This window comes from Hippocampus comes, unplaced genomic scaffold (assembly GCF_001891065.2).
Source record: "Hippocampus comes isolate QL1 unplaced genomic scaffold, H_comes_QL1_v1.1 scaffold104, whole genome shotgun sequence".
NCBI classification, from domain to species: Eukaryota; Metazoa; Chordata; class Actinopteri; order Syngnathiformes; family Syngnathidae; genus Hippocampus; species Hippocampus comes.
The window spans coordinates 924,320-948,759 of NW_017806072.1; the positions used below are offsets into that span (position 1 = coordinate 924,320).

Below are 24,440 nucleotides of genomic sequence, written 5' to 3' on the forward strand. Positions count from 1 at the left end.
TGCCTTAAGTAATGTATGACACCCTGTAGTCAGGAGAGAAAACAAAACAAAAATATTCTGATCTCAGTGTATGTATGAATGTAAATGTCCACTTTTTGACCAGTTTCTCACGTATGTACAGTGAAAAATGTCCGTAACATGCCCATCGGCACACGATTAAAAATATGAACTATACAATACAATACTAGAATAAACTAAGACAGCATTCTATTATTTTTGAGGAGAAGAGGGGAAAAATTATGTCATTTTACCAAAATTTAATCATGGGCAACTAATCTACATGGTCACGTGAAATACTTTTTTTTTTTTCAGTTATATAATAGTACACAAAATGCAGACCTTGCCTTACAGTCCATGTACACCAATATGTCTGTCCTCCGGATATTTTTGTTTGTTGCTGTAGGATGAGACGGACTCTGTATATTGCAAGAGAAAGCATCAGGCAGCAGACAAGATTGCTTTTACACTGGTTTCTGTCAAACAAGGCAATGACATCGCCTCTCTCTTTGAGCTGGATGCCACCACGCTGCAGCGCGCTGACTGTTTGGTGCCCAGGTCAGTATTGGACAAGTGACATTTACTTGAGTCGTATTCAGGAGAGGAAAGTAATGTAATGGATAATAAAACTACATTTAATTTATAATGCACTTTTATGAAAAATAAAGCTGTATTTCCCTGAGTACAGAGTGCCTAAAAGTGTCATGGGGGAAAAAAATATATATGTTTCTCCTTGGGACGAGAAAAGTTTCTCATCCTGACGAGAAAGTAGTGTATGTGTTACAAGCCAGTCTGAGCATTGTTTTAAAATGTTCAACATTTGTATTTAGGATTAGTAAAGTCCCATTGTCACTTGAATAAATGTAAAGAAATTGTGACCTTGGTCTTATTGAAATGATCAGTGTTTGTGAAGGGGGATTGCACCCTGCATGATATGGCAGAAATTTTGGATTAAATCTAGTTATGCTAAACATAATTATGGAGCAAGATGTTTTCCAACTCCATTTAAGTCCCATTAAAAATTCAGCAAATTTTCAAAGCCTTGTTAGATGTGAGACTTCACCGTCCCAGATGTTTCACAGAAACTCTTATGTGAGGCTGAGGCACCTGTGCACCAACACATGGGTGACCAGCACCAATGTGCCCATTGACGCAGAAGAGGAGCGTCCAGTCATGCTCAAGGTTTGCCCAGCGACAGGATGCTCACACAATTACTCTAAGTTCAACTCAAATAAATGACGTAGGCATTTCCTCTGGCGGTCACAATAGATTGGCACCTGTTCCACTAAAGAGGATAAGGAAGCTTTTGCGATTGTATCCGTTCCCCTGTCCGAAGTGAGAGACTTGGATTATGCCAACGATGCCAGCAAGGTCCTTGAGGCTACCGTGAGGAAGCTTCAATATGGCAACATTGCTCAAAATGAGAGAAGGTAAAGTCAAGTCGGGTCACAAACTTGGCTTTTCTGAGTTCAAAGTTTTTATATACCCCAACATTGTTTGCAGGTTTGTGACTAAGCTGCTGGAAGACCTGGTTTTCTTTGTATGTGTGGTTCCAAACAATGGCCAGGAGGTTCTGTCCGTGGTCACTTCTACACCCAACCGAGAGAGGCAGAAACTGATGAGAGAACAAAACATCCTCGCTCAGGTCAGCACGTATATCTCAATAGTTTCCCTCACACGCACGCACGCACGCACGCACACGCACACACACACACACACACACTTTCGCAAACATGCACGTTTAAAATGTGTCTGTGGGAAGTACTAGTAGTAGTTTGCAGTGGTACAAACGCCACAATGCGGCTTCATATTGCATTTTTCAATGGCTGATTTACAGTCCGATACATGGTTAGTCGCTTAATTCCAAAATCTCCTCAGGGCAAAAAAAAAAACAACAAATAGAATAAAAATTATGTCCACCAGATCCAGAACTCCCCCCTCCCCCTTCTTCACAATAAATAGGAAAGATACAGAATAAACTCACGATGACAGGATTGCCCAATCAGTTGATCGTGGTCGACAGCGGAGGGTGTAGGGAAAAATAAAAAGATTTTTGAGTTAGTGTGAACTGCACCCCAAGTATCCTAGCAAACTCACAGCCACACAAAAACTATGTTTAAAAAAATATATAAAAATAAAAAAGTAGACCACCTTTAACCTACAGTGCAGCGTGACCTGCATTACAGGAAGTTGTTAGTGGTCAGCAGTCTGCAATAACAGCTAGCGATCAGAGCCGTTTCTGTTCTTTGACATGCTACAAAAATCCGTCCTCGTCTCCTTGTGTCAGGTGTCCAAATAAGGAAGGCGGTGATTTACTTTTTACAAACTCGGTCTTGTCTCTAGTTTACTTTTGTGTTTCGTTCATGTTAGGGTCTGTTATGGCTGTTGCTAATCATGGCATGCATGTGTGCGTGTATGTATACATATGCACGTGCGTGTGTGTTGTGCATGTACGGGCGAGAACGGTCGATCGCCTGAGTTTGGCTGCTTGTAAAGTACATCTTCAGTCAAAAAAGGTTGGGCACCTCTACTGTGCGGTATCGGTACACAACCACTGACAGGGCTTGACAGTGCGTCCAATCCGCTCGCAAATGTATTTCACTCAATCAATCACAGCCACTTTCACAGGAGCAAACCCCTCAGTCCCAGACAATTTACTGGATTTCGACTGATTTGCAAGACCCACAGATTATTGTGTTCTATTGCGATTATAAGCATGCAGCCAACCAAAAGAAGGATGAGACTCGCTTCTTTCAGCTAAAAAAACAAATTGTCTATTCTGTTCTTCTGCAATCAGCATTAGAAAATAGCTACCTTTCATGAGATTTCCCCTTTTCTGAGGGGAAAATGGAGAAAAATACATTTTTGGATCAGGATGCACTTCAAGCATAATTTCCAAGTATGGCACCACCATTTTTTTGCATTTGTGACATCTAAATAAGGCTTTCCTTCTACAAATCAACATAACATTACAAAAGCAAAAATATTTATCTGCACTCTGTTGAACTGATGAAGTAAAACAGAAGTAAAACAATGTGTTCAGTGTGTGCACGTGTTAAGTTTGCAAGTGTACGTGCACATATGTGCGTGTGTGTACCCCCCTCCCCCCCACCATCCAATGTATGCATAGTTTTTTGTGTGTGATATAAAATAAAGCAATTGCCCTGACACAAGGGCACAACAAATGTGGTAGATCGCATTCTGGAATGACTTTGCTTGCTTTTGCGAAGGCACTGACGCTGCGGTATGGCGTTTGCATGAGGCAGATGATGTTGGTGCACACGGAGCCTCTTTTGGCTGCTTGTTACGTTTGCGCGGACAAAAAGCGTTCTGCTGCTTTCAGAAATTCCTCTCCCTCGTCATTGTGGAAGATTTTCTTCTCCAAAAGCAATCCTCACGGGTGAATTGCTTTGATTTCTCCATCGCTACTGGTTCAAATACACTCTACTAACTACCCTCTACTCGCCCTCTACTTCTGCTTGCATGATCCTGGATGATCCCTGCCACCTGCCACCTGCTGGACAGATTTTAAATGTTTTACAAAGCAGACAAGCCTGATGTGCGTCTGACCCTTGTGCACAAAGAAAAAGGAAAAGACATATTAAAGTGTCATGGGTAGCCGGTCGTCGCGTCTTTTCTTGACATTTTTATGCGTCATGGGGAATAAAAGAGTTAACTAGCACTATTTTGCTACGGAGACAGCACGCTTGTCTATTTTGTGGTACATATTGGAATTATAAATACTGTTGGTACTATTGTTGTAAAACACAATATGTATCTGGGTGGTTGGGTCTCAACTATTAACCCGAAATTTCTCTTTACAATATGTTCTATGCGCCTCCATTGTTCTAAAATCTGCATTGTGATTCTTATTGCATTTGTGGAAGTACACGTTAAGCAGCAAAATCCACCCATTTTTAGCCATGTCAGGAACAGCCCTTTTGCTACTTTCCGTCAGCTGAAAATGAGCTCACAGTTGCTCAGTACTCAGGTAACGAATCTGTGCCGATGCGTCCAGCTGAAAAAGTTGTTGGCAATATTGCTACCAGTGCAAAAGTTCGTGTAGAGCCCTGAATGCAGCTAGCATCCAACCAGAGTTGCAACTGGAGGAATATTTATAATAAGGGAATTTGTTTACACGTATATTAGTATATTTAATAGTGATAAGCTGGTAAGGTATCTTAAACATTGTTTGTTTGGTTATATATTTTTAACAGTTCAGGCAATGCGGGTTGATCCGTCCATGTAAAAGGATGCACAGTGCAATTAATATTAAAACAGCCATTGATTGGAGATGTTTGTTTGGTTATATATTTTTAACAGTTCAGACAATGCGGGTTGATCCGTCCATGTAAAAGGATGCGCAGTGCAATTAATATTAAAACAGCCATTGATTGGAGACACTACTACTAGGACCTGCAGATTTAGTATCTTCAAGGTATGAAAGTCCAAAGATGTGAAGTTGACTCATGCAGGAGTTTTTTTTTTGTTGTTTTTTTTCCCCCCCTCAGATCTTTGGTATCCTGAAGGCTCCATTCACAGACCAAGGTGATGGCCCCATGTTGAAGTTGGAGGATTTGGGAGACCAGCGCTACTCCCACTTTAAATATATGCTGAGACTCTGCTACAGAGTGCTGCGACACTCCCAGCAGGACTATCGCAAAAACCAGGCACGTCTGAATGGAGAGTTTGTTGAGTTCAAGCGCACAAGTAGTCAAGGTTGTCTAAGGATACTTGGAGACTTTGTAAAAGTTTTGTCAGACTGTCTACTGTATAGGACAAAAAAAGCTTTGCTGGGATCGTAGGTTGCTGTACATATACGGCACCAAATACCTGCCTGATTTCTTACATCATTAACTGACATTAAGTGACGGCATTTTGAAAAGTTAATTATTATATATTAATTCAAGAACAATTTATTATATTTTTCATTCCATTCATACAGGAGTATATAGCAAAAAAGTTCTCAATCATGCAGTCTCAAATTGGGTATGAGATTCTGGCTGAGGATACCATCACTGCTCTGCTGCACAACAACCGCAAGCTGCTGGAAAAGCACATCACAGCGAAAGAAATTGAGACATTTGTCAGCCTTCTAAGACGGAATCGAGAACCCAGGTAATTCATTGTCACCACTCACACCTCACCAGCTAATAAAGTCGAAACTGGCAGGTCGCCTCGCAAAAAAAGAATGAAAAACTTTGCTTCTCATTTTGCTGTATACTTTCCACTCTCTGTGATTGTCAATTTATTGTTGACTTACTGCAATACTGTATATTATTCTGAGCATCCCAGACAGAGTTTGAACGTACTGCACAACTAAGTGCATGGCTAATTTGAGTGAGAGAGCCAGCAGACTATGAGCCGCAGAGATTCCCGAATTGTTGGGAAGGGGTGCCGAAATGAATCTGTCTGCTCATTTTTCTGTGCATATTCCACTCATCTATTATTGTTATTGACTCATTGTCACATTAATCATGTTGTACTGTGCATCTTAGATTGATGTGTGTGTGCCACTTTCACAGTAAGACACTCAAAAGATAAAGAAAAAGCTCTCGCTCACTTACTCTTGACTTGAGGTTTTGCCCGACTTCGGCTGCTTTAGAGGCATCTTTGACCAGAAAAATTTCAATTGGTGATTTTCTGAATAGTATGAGCTCAGGGGCCATGGCTTCAACTGTAGTTTTTATTTATGTATTTATTCATTCATTTGTTAAGTAGTTAGCTTCTGAAGTGTGTGTGCTGGTTTCTTCCAGATTCTTGGATTATCTCTCAGATCTGTGTGTGTCCAATAAGACCGCCATCCCTGTCACACAGGAGCTTATTTGCAAATTTATGCTCAACCCCGCCAATGCGGATATCCTTATCCAGACAAAGTGAGTTACAACATGCGGTGACATGAATATCACATTTTCATTTGTGTGTGTGCGTACATGTATTTGTTTATTTTTGTAACAACTACTCTGTCACACGCTCACATCCAGACTAATCCCTAATACCGAGACACCCCTGGAGTCCTCTTTGATGCAGGAAGACGGGGAAGAGGAGGAGGTTTGGCTCTATTGGATCGACAGCCACAAGGAGCCTCATGGCAAATCCATCCGCCATCTGGCTCAGGATGCTAAAGGCAACCATAAGATGGATGTAGATATCATCACTTACTACAGGTGGCCTTATTGCTGTTACTTCCTTATTGTCTTCAAACTTTTTTTTTTGGCCCTGTAGCGAAATGATGAGAAAAATCAGACAAGTGAGTTTTTACTGCAGAGAACCAGCCTTTTTCCCAATCCCTCATTAATTTCCTCTTGTCAGGTATCAGCTGAACCTGTTTGCTAAAATGTGCCTGGACCGTCAGTATCTTGCCATCAATCAGATCTCCGCTCAGCTTCCTGTGGATCTCATCTTGCGCTGCATGTTTGATGACTGTCTGCCCTTCAACCTGCGAGCCTCCTTCTGTCGCCTCATGCTTCATATGCATGTGGACCGGGACCCACAAGAAGCTGTGGTTCCTGTGCGCTATGCGCGCCTCTGGACCGAGATCCCATCCAAGATCACCATCCATGAGTGAGCATCAGACATCTGATGACCACATGGCACGAACACACATCGTGACCTGTTACATGTCTATTGTCATTGTGTTTCTCTGCAGATTTGAATACGAGTCAGCAGATTCCTCGAGAGAGGAGATGAAGAGGAAGTTTGCTCCCACCATGGAGTTTGTTGAAGAGTATCTCAAGGATGTGGTCAGCCAGCCTTTTCCATTTGGGGAAAAAGACAAGAATGAGCTGACTCTAGAGGTATAATTAACCTGACAAGTTGCAAAGCATATCATATACAGTTAATACATAAGATAAGACAAGAAAACCTTTATTTGTCTCACAATGGAGAAATTGCCAATTTACAGCAGCAAAAATTATGAAAGGAAGAAGTAGAAATGCTTACAGTGGTCTCAGAATGTGCATCTCTGGTTTCGTGTATGACATTTGCAAACTGCTAGCAATATTGAATGTCCCAGTCCCCGCCCCCTCGCAACAATGCCCAAAGAAACGCCCCAGCTAACTAACGCGGATGCGCACGCAGCTTCATTGCTAGCATAAATTTTTCATGGAGTTTACTAAACATAACACGTTACTGGTTTTTATGTTGTGTTTTTTTGAATGTGCAGTCAATTAAAAATATTAGAGAGATGATCAACTTACTTGACAAACCAGAGAAAACAGTCACGTCGGCACCAGTGGTTCCAGCCATCTGCGGCACTCCATTTGCAGCCGTTCGCATCTGGGAAACCACTCTTATATACATACATATATATATGTTTACCCTTGATTTGAGGTTGAGTGATGTCCGATTCCTTCTTTTGAACTTTTGTTGCAGGTTTAAATAATCTGGCCAAGAAACTATAGTAGTGTAAGTTGAGGGGTTCGTTGTTTTTAGTGGATAGCTCTTCTTTACGAATGACAAAAGGAGAGATGGCATCCTTTAATGCAGTTTATTAAAAGGGGAAAAAAAAAGACGTCTGCACCGCAGCACGTTCGAGAACACAACTCTCGTAACAAAAATCACTTCCTGCTTCTCTTACTTCAACAGCCAATCAGAACCTATCAATATAAAAACATGTCTAAGCAATCATTACACAACAGAATATAATTTAGGAATGCTTAACATGAAATAATATGATGCTTAAACATAAAATGATAATAATATAACATAAGATTACAGTAGTCTCATTTGCGACATTCTGCGTGTTTCCCCCCTAAGCTCTGTGAGTGGCAGTTCAAATGAGCAAGTGATGTATTATTTGGTTATGCCTTCTGTCTCTCCAGGCTTTGATTGGCCAATTTTGTTTACACTGTGACAACATTTAAAGTAATAGTTAAGTTAATTAGAGGCAAAGATCATTTAAATAATATTCTACTGTCATGTCAGGTAATAAAGAGAGTTTTAACATGCTGTATGACAAAAAGTGTGCACCTTTCAGGGGGAGGAACTGTTCAATGTGTCTGTAGGCTTAAATACAGTACGCTAGTACTTTCCTACTGTGCATTTCTGAATGGCTTTATTTTACTCTTCTCTCCTCTAGGTGGTGAATCTCGCTCGTAACCTGGTTTACTTTGGTTTCTACAGCTTTAGTGAACTCTTGCGACTCACCCGCACTCTACTGGCCATACTGGACATAGTTCAACACCCGCTCACTTTCATGAACAAGCTCACCAAAAGTCCAGAGGCTGGTGGGTGTTCCTACAAGCGATTTTAGTTGACTGCCTCTGTCATTTTTATGTATTGATTCTATCTAACCGAATTAGCTCATCGCACAGTCACTGATGGCGTAGTGGCGCATTTACCTGACTGATGCAATTGGTTCTCACTCAGTGATGGTGTGAACGTGAGAGTGAATACTCTCTTTTCTTGTGGACAAATGTGGCTTGGCTGAAACATGTGGACTATGTCAACAAATACAAGACAGCCGTCCAAATGTGTGAAATTGGCCGTCTCCTCCAGGTAACAATGTTCTGCGCACGATCCACGGCGTTGGAGAAATGATGACCCAGATGGTGATGAGTCGAGGTGTGCCACAAGGCCTGCCCGACACGCCTACTTCACTGCGCTACGGCAAAGGACACATGCTTCTGGACAATGAGGACGTCATGGTGATGGACACCAAGCTAAAGATCATCGAGATCCTTCAAGTATGTGCTCCCATGTCAATGCGCACAGCGTTGTGTGGTTGAAGATCATCTGTTTGCCAATTTGGTGGTGTTCTCACTTCTCTCTGTAGTTCATCCTGAGTGTGAGACTGGATTACAGGATCACATATTTGTTGTCCATCTATAAGAAAGAGTTTGGAGAGAAGAGCATATCCGAGAGTGCCGCTTCTCAAACTGACATGCTCCTGATGATGACACGTAAGATGCCTTTTAAGATTCAACTTCATTTTCTCTTGTCTCAATGCTCTGCTGTACAATTTGATTTCTGTCCAGCTTCCGAGCCAGACATTGATGAGATTGCGACCAAAGCAGAGAGCATGTTTGCTGGGAGGTAGGTCAAATACGCACTGAATTTCTATTCATACACCATCCTCACGCTCTCCTTAAAACCGATTAAATGATCGCTTCTTGTGCATAATGCTCGATCCACAAATGAACTTGACTGTCCAAATGTGAGTGAGAATTCAAGTTCCCTTTTATCTCAGCTCCGAGTTAAGCGCAGTGGAGCTTGACGATGAAGGTGGCCGAACGTTTCTGAGGGTTCTGGTCCATCTCATGATGCAAGACTATCCTCCATTGGTGTCTGGGTCACTGCAGCTCATCTTCAAGCACTTCAGTCAGCGAGCTGAAGTGCTACAGGCCTTCAAACAGGTACATTAAAGTTGACATCAGTTACCATAATTAGATATTGTGGTATCTTAAAGGATTTAAATGGTTATTTTAAACCTAAATACTGTACTGCCATTTGTGCTTGATTTATTTCCTGTGTCTGCCTATTTTCCAGGTCCAGCTATTAGTGTCAGAGCAAGATGTGGAGAACTACAAGCAGATCAAGGCCGACTTGGACCAACTGCGTCTTACTGTTGAAAAATCAGAATTGTGGGTGGAGAAGAATGGAGTCTACAATGGTGAAGATCTTGGTGTCAGACAGGGCAAAGAACAAAACATCGAGGTAAATAAAAGGGTATCCATAACACAGTTGAAATGTTCGTCTTGAAATGACCGTTGCGTTTCCCAACCTTTCTTGAGCAAAGGCACATATTTTGCAAAAATGTCATAAAATGTGGAATTCCTCTTTGGTTAAAAGTATACATTGAGAATAATAAATACATAAGTTATTTTTGTTGTAGCTTTTACTCTTCAGATCTGCACAATAAATATTCTCAGCATTGCATTCTTTTTTATTTTACCTTCTTTAAAATCTATTCAGCTTGTTCTCAATGACCATACAACCTGATATTTCTTGTGATGCCATTCTGCAAATCACCGTTGCTAAGTTATTGTATATTTCACGATACAGTTCAGACATCATATTGAGTAATTCAAAACGGAAATTAAAAACAAATAGGTTGTCAATATTTTGTCACTCAAAACTATTGAAAGAACTATAGTAGAAATCTTAAGAAAATGTGAACGTTGCTCAGAGTCTTTCTCGTGGCGCCTGTTTGTTGTTTTGGTTGAGACACATGTGTTCCTGCGTCTCCTCAAAATCAAAATGTCCTGAATGTTCCTGAGAGGCTCTGATAGGGGTTGGCATGTCCGAGTACGATTCGTCATTAAAATTGCTTGTGATGACTGATTTTTCTTTGTGTCTTGCCAGGAGACTGGGCTGAGCGCAGTTCACGATGGGAACAATAAACCTCAAATAGACAGCAACAAGGAAAACAACTACAACATTGTCAAAGAGGCAAGTTTCATGCCTGTCTCTTCACATTTTTTCTCATTGGATGTCAAGAGCACGTCTGTCTGGTAGTTGTCAACAGAGTGTTATTTGTGTGTCATATGTAGATCTTGCTACGGCTCAGTAAACTGTGTTACCATGGTAAAAAGATCCGTACACAGCAGCAGCGGCTTCTGAAGAACATGGGGGCACACACAGTGGTGCTGGACCTCCTTCAGATCCCCTTTGAAAAAGTGAGCATTAACCACCACTGCCGGGTGACTTATCTTGTGACAAACTGCCTGACCGTAACTCCCGTTGCCTCTCTTTTAATTGTTCTTTCCCAGAGTGATGATAAGATGAATGAGATCATGACCCTGGCACATGCTTTCCTGCAGAACTTCTGCAGAGGGAACCAACAGAACCAATTTCTGCTCCATAAACACCTCAATCTCTTCCTCACTCCAGGGGTGGGTATGATTGGAATCGTATTTGAGAAAGCACTACAATAAAACTGAAGGACACTTTATCCGCCGCACATAATGACGTAGTTAAGTATATATTTTTCGACCTGCCAGCAAGATTTTAATGAAGCCTTAATTCACCCCCCCACCCCGCCCCACTCGCATCACTGACCAAAGTCGTGCCTGTCACAAATATGCATGCGACATGTATCCTATATGTGCAACATGAACTATATAATAGTATAGACACAAGTCAACGTTACCCCAGGCTGCTACGTCGATCTCATGCCATATTCATGTTGTAAAGTCGCCAAACATGAAATGTTACTGGTTCAATCTTGTCTTTCTGGAATGTACAATCAATTAAAAATCGAAAAAGAGGTCATCAACTTACCGTATTGGCCCGAATATAAGACGACCCTGATTATAAGACGACCCCGTCTTTTTCAAGACTCAAGTTTGAAAAAATACTTTTTGAAGACCAAATTAATTTTTATACGGAAAATAATTACAGTAAATCTGAAACAAATGATTATGACAATATATTTGAGAGAAAAAGCATCTTGCAGTTTACACCATAATCTTCTCCTCAGCTGCCGGTTAACCTGGTCGATCTTCGACCCACTTTTCTCCAGATTGTCGCTACGTTCCACCATTTTCTGTTATCTCTTCTATTATTTTCATCTCTTTTCTGACCACAATTTTTATTTTTCTTCTTCGTGCTACCGCTATTTTTATTTTTATTCTTCGTGACGGGTTCGCTTTGGCCTGCAGGGTCAAGTTCAGCATTCACTTCAATGATATCTGGCGCCACCTAGCGTCGTGAATGGGTATAATGTTTAGACCCCAAATATAAGACGACCCCCACTTTTTCAGTCTTATTTCAATGCAAAAAACACCGTCTTATATTCGGGCCAATACGGTACTTGATAACACATTGGGAAAGATGAATTTAGCCCAGCGATGCAGCTGTCCGTGTAAGAAATCACCATAACAGAATAATAAGAAAACCTTTATTCGTCTCACAATGGAGAAATTCCCAATTAACAGCAGCAAAGTTATGAAAGGAAGGAAGTAGAAGAACAAAAAGTATAGGAGCTGCTGTAAAGGCAGCCACTCTCGCGGCGCCATCTTGAAGTCATAAACACATGATAAACATAAATAAATTAAATACCTTTACCTTTTACAGTATTTGTCTCAAGGGCTCTCTATTTCCATTCCTTTTAACTTTTGCTGCTAACCAGATTTGTATAATCTAGTCAAGAAAACTATCTGTGTGACAGGGCTGTGTGCTGTAGCCAGACTGAGAATGGATGTGCGATGGACAAGTTCTTTGGTCACTCCTCCGGTCTCTCCAGTCTCTAATTGGCCACTTTTGTCATGCTGTGTCAAGTTTAGAAATAATGATTAAAAATGAAATTAGTCTGTGTTCGTTCACTTACTTGTAGAAGTGCTCCAATACTATGACACCAGTACTACACATGTACAGGCTAAACCTGGGCAAGGTGACGTAGGCGCCATGTAAGTTGGGTTGAGATACTTAATAGGATACATGGATCAGAAAACTAAAGTAGGCTGCTAAAGTTGTTGCTATAAAATAAATAAATAAATAATCTCAATGAGTCATGTTCAAAACCAAGCATTCTCATCACAATTGCAAGGCATACCGTTATGATCAAGTATCGGTAGTTATTATCAGCGAATATTTTAATGTATTGTAAACACGTGTGCTTGTACTCTGTTTCTCTCCAGTTACTGGAAGCCGAAACAATGCGCCACATCTTTATGAATTACTACCAGCTGTGCAATGAAATCAGTGACCGGGTTGTGCATCACTTTGTCCACTGCATTGAAACGCACGGACGTCATGTTCTGTACTTGAAGTTCCTGCAAACCATTGTGAAAGCTGAAGGAAAGTATGTGAAGAAATGTCAGGACAAAGTTATGACTGAGGTGAGGGGATTTGCCTCTATTGTATTATCTTCAGCAATGTGATGAGTTGTTACTTTCGCCTCCCACAAAAAAATAAAATACATTGCCTAGACAGCAGTAGATAATCTTTCTTGATGTCATGATTGTCTCGTGACTTGCTGAGTTTTACTCATTTACAGTTAAATCATGGATATGTAAATATTAAATGGCTGTCTGTTTGGGCGCTGCCTGAAATATGTACGCTTCATCAACAGATGTTTCAGGAGCATCATGTTCAGTCAAATTCAGTAATTCAGTTCAAATTTAACCAATTTCACACAAGGCATTTGTTATTGCAAATATTTGAATTGGAAATATCCTGAAATAACTGAGGTTGAGCTCCTTGAGCTTGCAATGGTAAAACTTGGATCGTTCTTGTTCTTGCAGCTCGTGAACGGGGGCGAGGATGTCCTGGTGTTCTACAATGACCGCTCCTCATTTCCAGTCTTACTTCAGATGATGGGCTCCGAGCGTGAGCGCACTGATGAAGATGGAGCTCTGGCTTACCACAACACGCTTGTGGAGCTGCTTGCTACTTGCACTGAGGGCAAGAACGTCTACACGGAGCTGAAATGTAACTCTCTGCTTCCACTGGATGACATCATCAAAGTTGTCACCGATGTCAACTGCATCCCGGAGGTAAAGGCTGCGAGGGAACCAAAGGGCAGGAGACAGATAACTATCTGTCTGCTGCATCCACTGCTGCAGAGATTGTGTTTGTGTGCTGTAATATAAGTCATCCTCGACATTTCGTTTAGTTGGCATCGCAGTGGGCTAGTGGTTAGCACGTCTTCCTCAGTTGAGAGTGTCTATGTACGGTCAAATCATGGGTCTGGCCATGTGAACTCATCTTGTACTCTGGGTTCCTCTTTCCATAAACTGTAATAAGATTCTAAGATATAGGTGTGGGCATCTGTCCATCCATCCATCCATCCATCCATCCATCCATCCATCCATCCATCCATTTTCCGATCCCCTTATCCTCACAAGGGTCGCAGGGGGTGCAGGAACCTATCCCAGCCGTCTTCAGGCAGTAGCCGGGGGACACCCTGAACCGGTTGCCAGCCAATCGCAGGACACACACACACACACAGATAAACAACCGTCCACGCTCACATTCGCACTCACACCTCGGGACAATTTAGAGTGTCAATTAGACTGCCATACATGTTTTTGGAATGTGGGAGGAAACCGGAGTACCCGGAGAAAACCCACACAGGTCGGGGAGAACATGCAAACTCCACACAGGGAGGCCGGAGCTGAAATTGAACGCGGTACCTCTGCGCTGTGAGGTCAACGCACCAACCACTGGCCCACCGGGCCGCCCAGGTGTGGGCATGTGAGTGTGAATAGTTGTTCATCGATATGTACCCTGCAATTGGGTAACCACCAGCCCGGGATCCAACTCTGCCTTCATTTAAAGTCAGCTAGAGTAGTCTCTTGCTCACACATGACCTGAATGAGCTCTAGAAAATTGGCTGAGCTAAAGTTTTTTCCATTCTTCTCTTTTTCTCTGTATAGGTGAAAACTGCGTATGTGAACTTTGTCAATCACTGTTATGTAGACACCGAGGTAGAAATGAAAGAGATCTACACCTCCAATCATATCTGGAAGCTGTTCGACAACATCCTGGTTGATATGTCCAGAGTGAGGCTCAAATTTCAAGTCCCAATTCCCATACGGTATGATCAGAAAAACTCTTGGCCAAGTATTTTCTTTGTATTTCTAGGTGTGTAACACGACCACAGACCGGAACCATGCCGATTTGGCCCTTGAAAAGTATGTGACAGAGACAGTGATGGCCATTGTCACGGGATTCTTTAGTTCACCATTTTCTGTGAACCACTCCAACCTTCAGGTATACTTATACAAGAAGTAACCCTACACAATATTGATGAACAAGTATCATCACATTGTTAAAAAAATAAAAGGGAAAGTCATTCCCCCTGTTAATTTAGGAACAATTGCTAATTTGTTGTGTTGCAAAAGTGCTTACTTATCAGTAAATAAAAATGTATTACCCCAAAGTGTCAAAACTTCATGTTGTGTATTGTTTATAACTTTAATTCTGCAGCAGAGTATCTTAATGACAATAAGACTCATTATTATTATTATTATGATCATAAACATAATAGCACTCTTTAGGGGCTTAGGTTAGTCGTAAGGTAGGGTAGGGACGTTCATTTAGTGTTTGGTTATTTAATAATGAAACTACAATGCATTAGAGAGTCTTTGTTGTTATCATACGCTAGATTTGCTTAAAGTTTATTGGTAGACATTTGCACCGCACTTCATTCCAAGGGGTTTTGTGTCTTCCGTTTGCAACAGACAAACCAATCCATCTTCATCAAGCTGCTCCAGTCAGCTTTTAGGCTCTACAACTGCACATGGATTAGTCAGAAGGCAAGTATTGAGAACTGCATCAGGACACTTGCTGATGTTGGTAAGTACTACTGCTATTTCAATTTGACTGACAGTTCGTCATTTCAACTCATTTGGATGAAAACGGTTTCACCAATTCTCTGTGCTTTTTTTTTTTTTTTTTCCAGCCAAGGCGAGGGCAATAGCAATCCCAGTTGACCTGGACAGTCAGGTCAACACGCTGTCTCTAAAGGTCCATAGCAACATGGTTCAGCGCGCAGCAAAGGACTGGAGGAGCTCTGCGCGCACGCGGCCCCGCAAGGAGCACCTGGGCGGCCCTGACTACAAGACCATCATTGAAAAGTTGCAGGTATTCATTAATCTAGTACCCAAAGTCAGAAATAGCTATCAGCAGGATGGAGAATGCTGAAGTATGCATACAGTTTTTCTTGATAGTGCATTAACTACTTGAAATCAAGAAATGCTGTCTTCACCCATTAATTTAATAAGCTAACTTAATTTAAATGTACAAAAACTTCGGAAGTGAATGTAAACGATTTGGTTTGAAAGTTGTAGGATACAATTAAAAGGGTATTTCATTTCATCTAACTTTCCAGAGTACGCTTTAATTTAAGTAATGGCCCAATCAAGTTTCAGAAGGATGCTTGGCCTTCAATTCACGGTCAATTGAATGTGGCAATTAAAAAATTAACTAATCGTATGCAAGTGTATAATGAAAGCGACTCAGGAGTAATGCCTGCCCTAAATCCTACTGCCTTTAGGGCACCACGGAAGAAGCAACCACCTAGTTTTTGTTTATCGGAGGCATGTCTCGTGCCACTGGTAGTGGATAATTGCGTAGAAGGGACATTAACTTTGAAAAAGACCGGGCCAATCTTCCCGGGCAGACAAAATATTTTTCGGAGGAATCAAACAAAGCTAATACTTTTATTTGACATGTGCGGTTCACACACTGGCACAGATACCTCCCCGTTATTATCCACCACCGCTCCAACATACGACAGCAGCCGAAACAACATAAAACACGTTTTGGGTTTTTTTTCCGTTTTTTTTTTCTCTAAGCCTTGCAAGGCGATCAAGCACATTAGGTACTCTCTTCAATTTCTAATGAGACTGAACGCTAGCGCGGCAGCATTGGCTTTGCCTTCTGTGAACCCCCCTCTCTCGCCTCTCCAGTACAGTAATGACCAGTCAAATTGCAGTTTTTGTGATGAGAAAATCGCACTTATCAAATTGCACTTATATTGCAAATGCAATCAAGTTTTCAACCAGAGTGAAAAGGCAGATTAATAGTTTTGGTGAGAAGGCTCGTAACATTCTTATTTGTTGTGTTTATTTGAAGAAGTACTCTGCCGCAATATAAATATGAAATATAAGAGAACAGAATTGTGACAGCTTTCAGCAATGATATCCTCAATTCGAGTCGGTGAATCCCCGCATTTCTTTCTGCATGCCATTTACATACATTTTTTTCTTCCAAAATGAAATCGGGCTTTCGATCATTTTGGTTCCAAATGAATTGATGAATGTGCCCATGCGTGTGCAGGGTGTTGTGTCCCATTTGGAAGAGCAGTTCAGTCCGATGGTTCAGGCCGAGTTTTCCGTGCTGGTGGATGTTCTCCACAGTCCTGAGCTGCTGTTTCCTGAGGCCGCTCGCCTGCGTTGTGAGAGTGGAGCTTTCATGTCAAAGTAAGTCACTATCACACCAGATTTAAGGCTCAAGTAAAACAGAAACTTCACAAGGTCCAGTTGACATGTCAAGTTTTCCTCTTCCACTAAAATAAACTACTCTGAAAGTCAAATGTAATTTCAGCCTTCCTTTGAACTTGCACGAGTTTGTTTTCCTTGGTAAAGTGGTGCAACTTGATAAGGATTTAGTCCATTTGTTTTTGTTTTTTTTTTGCTCCACAGACAACGACTACTTCTAATCCGCAAAAGACTTTCAAAGTACCTCTTTTTAATATCAGATCACTTAATAACAAATGATTTCTTAACGAGAAAATGATTTTAAATCATCATCTTGATGGTTTGTTTTGTCAGATTTGACTGAGCACAAATGCAGCATTGGTTCATTTGAAACGACCCTTCCCAGCTACAACTTTTCATTTTTAAATAAATCGGGAAAGATGGGAAAGGGTGTAGCAACTATATCACAAATGTAAGTGATTAAAAAAAAAAAAGTCACTAGGTGCATTCCCAACGTGTGAGCATCACTGTATTGTTTTAAGAAATCTGTTCTCTTTTGCCATGTGTGTTTACAGACCTTTTTAACTTGATGAATTTCACCCGACAAAGTATTTCGCAACCCACACATATCAAGGAGATCACCCTTTGGTCCTTATCATCCCCTCATCAGGAGTGTCAACACAAGTCACACCTATTTAGATTCAACAATCTCCGATCACTTTTGTAATATTTTCACCATGAATTGTTTATAAAAACAAAATAAGGCAATTCCAGAACGCAGCACTGCCAACATTAATGGCTGAATTGTCTGCTAATTTTATTAACCTTTTAACAGAATGCTCCGCAGACATTTTACCTTCCTCTTGCAGTCATAGCTGTCCATCACAGTGCCTGCAGAGATCCTATTGAAAGCAAGAGCATTCACTCTCAATCATATATCGTCAACATAGTCCTCCCAAAGAAACCTCCGCAAACAAACACACGAGACAGTTGAGGTCTCTTTCTGTCAGTCGTCAATAAAACTGGCGTCCATCAGTGATGGACTGATGGACCATCCATGCGAACTCTTTGCATTAGCCTGCTCTCATCTTAATACACAAACCCAATTCCGATAAGGTTAGGGCGTTGTGTTAACTCATTCATTCTCAAAGACATATTTATGTCTTTTCAGACATCACACATTCAATCCCATGTACTTAGGTTTTCTTTTTTCCTCGCTTTTTTTTCCCAAGACTGAAAGCCTTTTTTTTTTTTTTTAATGGGTCTGAAAATGGCTGGTACTGAATGAGTTAAACATGAATAAAAACAGAATACAATGATTTGCAAATCATGTTCAACCTATATTCAATTGAATACACTTCAAGGACAAGATATTTCATGTCCAAACTGATAAACTTTGTTTTTTTTGTAAGTAATCATTAACTTAGAATCTTATGGCTGGAACACATTCCAAAAAAAGCTGGGTCATGTGACCTCGAGGAAGGAAAAAAAAAGCAAAATATGATTGGATCTTATATATTACTTTATCACTCTGGCAGGCTTATCAAACACACCAAGAAGCTGATGGACAAAGAGGAAAAGCTTTGCATCAAGATCCTGAAGACACTCAGAGAGATGCTGGACAAAAAGGACTGGTTTCAGGAGTCTGTGAGTAGTCCGCCCACCTTTTTTTTGGCTCACAGATGGAAAGCCCTTGCTTGTAATGAGGTGAACATTTTTTTCCCCTCCTCAAAGATTGTTATCCGCTTAGCCTTGTTTCTAAGTGTCAGCAATGCTCTGCTGCTACCGGCAACCCTCATTCTCTTCCATGTCTGTGAGCCAAGAATCTCCCTCATCTGTATGCAGTGGGCCTTTCTGAGTTACATAAGGATAGGAGGCACTTGAGGACACAGACTGAGAGGGAGAGTAGCAGGAGGAAGGATGAGGGGTGATGTCTGAACAAGCAAATCAATACCGCAGCGGTGTGTGTGGAGGACACGTTTGGTTTTAGTTTTGGGGAGGGTATAACATCACCTGATTGAGGGAAGTGACCGCATGTGAGTGTTTTTGTCTGGGTGGAAAGTACAGCGAGTGCACTGCAAAAGTCAGGTCATTAACCACATGCATGAGGATTGCTTCGAGGCATGGGGGAAGTTCCTCCTCTCAGGATATGCAACTTTAGTTTGTTGTAGACACAAGCTTGCATCACTTTTATGGGTACTGGTGTTCCTTATTTCAATGACTCTTTTTTTGTATTCCGAGTATCACTTCTGTATTGTATGCTACTATTGTGAGCATTAGTGAGAAAGTTGGCTTAAAGCTAGTTTACAGAGAGCCTTGTAAACTAATTAAAATGAAACCAAATGCCCAACCCAATGAAAATGCTCCATGTAAACACCGATTGGAATAAAAAGGCCGAATTTGAATGGAATTATTCACAGTGGCCGCCCACTACTCGCGGGCTATAGGGCCCAGGCCTGCCTGCCAATACGGAAAATCCGTGTATAATTGACCCCCAATGGAATGCATAGAGAGGGGGAAAAACGTTTTTTTTTTTTAAATTAATCTCCAAAAGTTCAGCAAAAACATTGATAGATATCTGGCATGTGTTTTTCAAGAAACCAGGGGAAAAATGACCCCCACCCCCAAATAAATAAATCGCCTCACACCCCCCACCCCACAAATACGTACAAGAAATCCTATAAATTTAAATTAGGGCCCGGTGATATGGCTGTCTATTGATAACTAGTTGCATGTTTTTTGGTTTTACCTAATCAAAAGAAGCTGAAATATTGAAATGGGCTAAAGAAAATAAAATGAAGCACAACTATCATAACATTTCCTTATGTTTTTCCAAATTATCTGGCAGAAAAACACATTTTCTAAGTATTAGCATTGTTTTGTGTACATTGCATTGTAGTGCAACGTGTTGCTCTCCCCGCTCCTCTATCAGTGCCAAAATGCTTATTTGCGGAAGATGCTACCACAAAGGAGTATCGCCGAAACAATTACATAAACTTTGATTCATTCTTCATACCACGTAAATGTAGCCAACTAATACTCTTAAGGTGTTCATGCATGACATTTGACCAACTTTTCTAGGATTACTTCAACTTGTGAACTTGTTCTTAGCATTGGCACACTCCACACTCACCGTGTGTGTACGCACACTTCTTCGTCGGTTCAGCCGTTTCTTCTTTGTGTCCGCACGTGAGGGTGACTTGGAAGTGGATTTTCACTGTTGGCCCCATCCCACGCCCACAGAACCCCCCCCCCCTTTCCAAACGAATCCCATTCCTGTACCGCTCCCATTTTGGGGGTCACCTACGTTTAAAAAAAAAATGGACTCTTACTATTTCGTGCAACATGGAATCGAGACCAAATTGGAAAAAAAAAATTGCTCCTGTGAAGTTTCTATCCTGTACCGTCCCAATCCTGTGTTGGAAGGGAAAGTTAACTCTCTTTTTGTCGCGGAATTCCCATGATGCACAAAGTTCCCGAAAAAAATATCAACCTCTAGTCCGCACTCGCCCGACGAGCTCTCAAGACACGCTTTTGTGCTCAAAATCTCCTTTTACTTGCTTGTAATTGTGACACAAATTTAACGCCATACTGTCGCCTTTAATTATAGGATGCCGGGGTTTGGGTTTTCTTCCTGGTTTATTTATTTATTTATTTATTTTCTATTGAACATTTTATCAACCATATTTTCTGTTGATATTGATCACGTCTGTTGCGCTACATATTAATATTGAATTATTGCTAAGCACTAATTTAAATTTATATAGTTTTAAACTGCCCCATTGAAAATGTTGCTAGACAATAAAACACATTTTGATGCTGTGGACAATGTGACTTTAAGGACCGTTTATTATAAAAAAAAAAAAAAGGAAACACGGTTGGTTATAAAGCTTAATGCATGAAGTAAAAATATTGTTTATTTGAATAGACCATTATTCTATACAATTCTCAGTTTGACACTCAAATAGTGAAATATTCGATAGCTGCAGCCCTATGCATTCAACCTCCCCGCTATTGTTTTTATTGCGTAATAAAACCCTTGCTTTATGTCCCTAGGATTAACCTACAAAAAAATTGCTCCTCAAATGAAGTAATGGCTCCACAAACCAAAAAGTTCTTTTGAGCCTCGTGAATATTTTTGAATATTGATAAGAAAACAGCTCTTTAAAAACCTGTGGCATTTTTGACCAATGAAAACTCCTTGAAAAAGGGCCTGCCGCTCATTTTCAATTCAAAAGATCTTGCAAACCCAATAAAAAGACATGCAATATTATTGAAAAAAAAAATTCTGTTATGGACTCTTAATCGCCAACTTCATATTTCAGTGCCTTCTCTTGTACAGGTTATTTTTAGGATTTGAATTAGGACTCATCTGCACAGATACGAGACCAGGGGTGCCCATTACGTCGATCGCGATCGACCGGTAGATCGCGGACTGGTCCCAAGTCGATCACGAGGGGTTTAGAGCAGAAAAAAAAACAAACAACCATTTGTGGGTCGTTGTGCATGTTAGTAATATATTTTTTTGTGTTAATGTACACTGCACCATAATCATCCTATCAGTTTCATTTTCACAAAAAGTATTTAAAAAATAAAATAAAATAAAGCAGGTAAATCTTTAAGCTACGGTGGCGCGTGACCTGCGTTACCGGAAGTTGTTAGTGCTCAGCAGCTTGTGATCAGAGCTGTTGCACTATATCTTTTATCGCTATTTTTCTCCTTCAGAGTTTGTTTCGTGCACAATTCACCGAGGGCACGAGCAAAAAATAGGACTCTAGGGGGCCGAGGGGAGCACTTTAAAATGGTACGTGTGAGCTATGATAGTTAACAGTCTGCAAAAGTGTGTCGCATACCTCCGTGTCAGGCTGTTGCTCATCATGGCGTGCGTATGTGCGTGCGCGGTAAGGGTCGATCGCGGGAGGTTGGTTGATCGAAAAGTCGATCTTCGGTCCAAAAAGTTTGGGCACCCCTGTTCTAGACACTCTATGCTGGATGTAGCAAAGCAGCCCAAGAACATGGTCCTAGAGAAAAAGAAACTCCGATGGTCACAGCTCAAGGGGACGTTTTTATGCACCATCATCTGACATCCATCCATGGATGGATGGATGGATGGATGAAACTAGTAGAATAAAAAATAACCAATACACCAAATGAGCAGTGTTATGCGTAGAAGAGTAACATAAAAAATCTTAAGTTCCCTGAATAAATGTACACAATCTCTCAGCAAATTAAGGGACGTCATTTTTTGCTAGTGGCTTGTTGTTTTTTTTTTCCTGGTATTTGTTACCTGTCATTTCCTTCACCCTTTTACATTTACATTTTTATGATACTGTATTCTCTATCTCATTATCTAATCATGCCCCATTAGAACAGAATAAGATCAGAGAGAGTGGATCGTCTCTCTTTAAACTGTGGAACAGGGCAATCAAAAAGCCAGACAGTGCGCAGAGGTAGGATAAATATCGGGTTGTGTAGGTGTGTGTGCTCAAGCATGTCTCTGTGGCCTCTGTCATATCCTTGTAGCCCTGAGCGTGGAGCTGCAGCCTCGCCGCACAGTGGGAGGGAGGGAAGGAAGCAGCGAGAGGGAGTGAAAGAAGTTGATGGAAATAATGAGAGAGAGAGAGAGAGAGAGAGAGAGAGAGAGAGAGAGAGAGAGAGAGTGTGACAGCATTAGCATTAGAGGCTGGTGGCTCCCCAGGGGTGTGATGAGTTGATGGGGGGTGGGGCGGGGGGCCGAGGAGGAAGGGAGGGAGGCAGCCATGTGAGGATCCATGTGAGCGGAAGAAGGGGAAAAAAAAGTGTGCGGCGGCTGCAGAGTGAGGGATTGGAGAGAAGCGGCGTCTGTTCAGTCCATGTGGAGAGAGGGCAGGGGTTGTACTTATGTAATAGCCCGCAGTAGCTGAGCCAACGTCACGTGGAATATCACATTCTCGCTCACGCCCTCCCCTCCCTCCTTCGTCTCTCTCCTCTGTCTGCTCGCTGACGTTCTCTTCCTCCTTTAGTCTCCCCTTCAGGCTTTGTCTGAGTTCATCACTTTCTGGATGTACACCTGGGTGGTCAACAGAGTAACCGAAGAATGACACTGACACCTTTCCAAATAGTTATCTTCTAATGGCTTGAATGATAGCGTGTGACAAAATGTCATGCAAATATGTTCGCGATACTTCATTATTTTACTGAAAGCTATACACCCATGTTTGGAAAGGAACGGAAATGTTTTTTTTGTGTCAAAATATGCGGAGTTTCATGGAATATTGACAGTCTTATTGTACTTTATATCACTCATCAGATCCTTTCACACTTTCAGCATTCGGTCGCTTTTAATCAAACCCTGTTTTCCTCTATAGTGTGACACGTTAGGTGATGTTTGAGCCCTGAGCACAATAAATGAATTTAGTGCTGACCAGTTCCAAACAAAGGTATGTGTGGTTTGCGTATGGTGGGACAGCGAGGTGACACCAATCCAATCCAGCTGCCAAATGAAGCAGCCTTGGTCTTAATAGCCCTGCCAAACACGTCTTCAATTTAGCATGTATGAGGTTAGCATGTTGTTTCATACCATCTTTATTGCACATACAGTATTTACATTAAAAACTGGTGGCATATCACCAATGAAAAATGTCACAAAAAATGAATGAATACTAAAATATTGATGATCTCATCTCAACGTAGTCGCAAATTTGCCGTACTTACTCAATGTGAAATTTTTGCCTAAGATGCCACAATTTATTGTTGTATACTGTACCTGTAAATTGCAACAGGTGGATACCGTTTAATTTTTGTGTACTGTACCTTCTGCCATCTAACTGAAGAGTGTTTTCTTATGCTCCCAGTGACTATGCCACTGGCATAGATAGATGAACAGAGGTATACAGTATTTGAAATGAATATCTAAAACTTTTCTGGCAAATTAAGTGAAATTGGATAATTTCCTATGACACCTGATGCTCTCTCGTGATACACTAGTTGGGAATCACTTGACTGATTGAAGTCTTTTTTAACCCCCCCCATTGTGTGTGAACACATTTTCTCAAGACATCCCCTTAAAGTGCAATTGTGGTATTTGCTGCTGGATTGTAATCGAATTTCCAGACACCGTCATGCATGTTCATGCATGTATATATTGGGAGAGCTTTTGTTTTTGCCACTCGCCATCTCTACTCACCTCGCTTTTTCTTTCACACTTATCCCCATCAGTCTCTGTCATGCTGTCTGTCCTTTATTTTCTCTCACTTGCCAAGTTTAACACCACCTGCCCAAGGCAAAGCAGATTTACAGATTACCACCCCGTCGATGCTAAGCACATCGCATGCGCCCATGTACCAGTATATGGTAAGCCTCGCTTAGACACATGCACACTCCAAGGCATGCATTGCCATGCTGGCTGTCCCTGTATCAACTCTACCATGCTTTGACCTTTATCTGAATTCAAGTTGTCTTCTGTGACCAGCCAGGAAGTTGAAGTCAGTTTGTTTAAACTGTGTGACCATAATAAGAAATGTAATTCCAAACCTTAAAATGCTCATGTGAAAGCCCTTCAGTTGAAAGTGTTCATTACATGGACATGGGAAATGG

The 24,440-nt window shown here is 41.2% G+C and overlaps 1 protein-coding gene across 3 annotated transcripts in view; it reads left to right on the forward strand.

Moving 5' to 3' along the window:
- Window positions 1–24,440, forward strand: part of itpr2 (inositol 1,4,5-trisphosphate receptor, type 2) — a 65,111-nt gene that overhangs the window by 13,950 nt on the left and 26,721 nt on the right. For all 3 annotated transcript variants that reach the window (XM_019893945.1, XM_019893947.1, XM_019893948.1), the window contains exons 11-37: window positions 404–555; window positions 1,080–1,179; window positions 1,267–1,427; window positions 1,501–1,642; window positions 4,509–4,667; window positions 4,943–5,115; window positions 5,754–5,873; window positions 5,982–6,164; window positions 6,310–6,561; window positions 6,647–6,794; window positions 8,078–8,225; window positions 8,497–8,684; window positions 8,774–8,900; window positions 8,976–9,033; window positions 9,188–9,353; window positions 9,487–9,654; window positions 10,303–10,389; window positions 10,491–10,616; window positions 10,710–10,832; window positions 12,579–12,779; window positions 13,185–13,436; window positions 14,319–14,444; window positions 14,527–14,655; window positions 15,126–15,240; window positions 15,347–15,528; window positions 16,726–16,868; window positions 18,404–18,512. In XM_019893945.1, coding sequence (XP_019749504.1) covers window positions 404–555; window positions 1,080–1,179; window positions 1,267–1,427; window positions 1,501–1,642; window positions 4,509–4,667; window positions 4,943–5,115; window positions 5,754–5,873; window positions 5,982–6,164; window positions 6,310–6,561; window positions 6,647–6,794; window positions 8,078–8,225; window positions 8,497–8,684; window positions 8,774–8,900; window positions 8,976–9,033; window positions 9,188–9,353; window positions 9,487–9,654; window positions 10,303–10,389; window positions 10,491–10,616; window positions 10,710–10,832; window positions 12,579–12,779; window positions 13,185–13,436; window positions 14,319–14,444; window positions 14,527–14,655; window positions 15,126–15,240; window positions 15,347–15,528; window positions 16,726–16,868; window positions 18,404–18,512 — 4,038 coding nt within the window. The remainder of the gene's footprint in view (window positions 1–403; window positions 556–1,079; window positions 1,180–1,266; window positions 1,428–1,500; window positions 1,643–4,508; window positions 4,668–4,942; window positions 5,116–5,753; window positions 5,874–5,981; window positions 6,165–6,309; window positions 6,562–6,646; window positions 6,795–8,077; window positions 8,226–8,496; window positions 8,685–8,773; window positions 8,901–8,975; window positions 9,034–9,187; window positions 9,354–9,486; window positions 9,655–10,302; window positions 10,390–10,490; window positions 10,617–10,709; window positions 10,833–12,578; window positions 12,780–13,184; window positions 13,437–14,318; window positions 14,445–14,526; window positions 14,656–15,125; window positions 15,241–15,346; window positions 15,529–16,725; window positions 16,869–18,403; window positions 18,513–24,440) is intronic.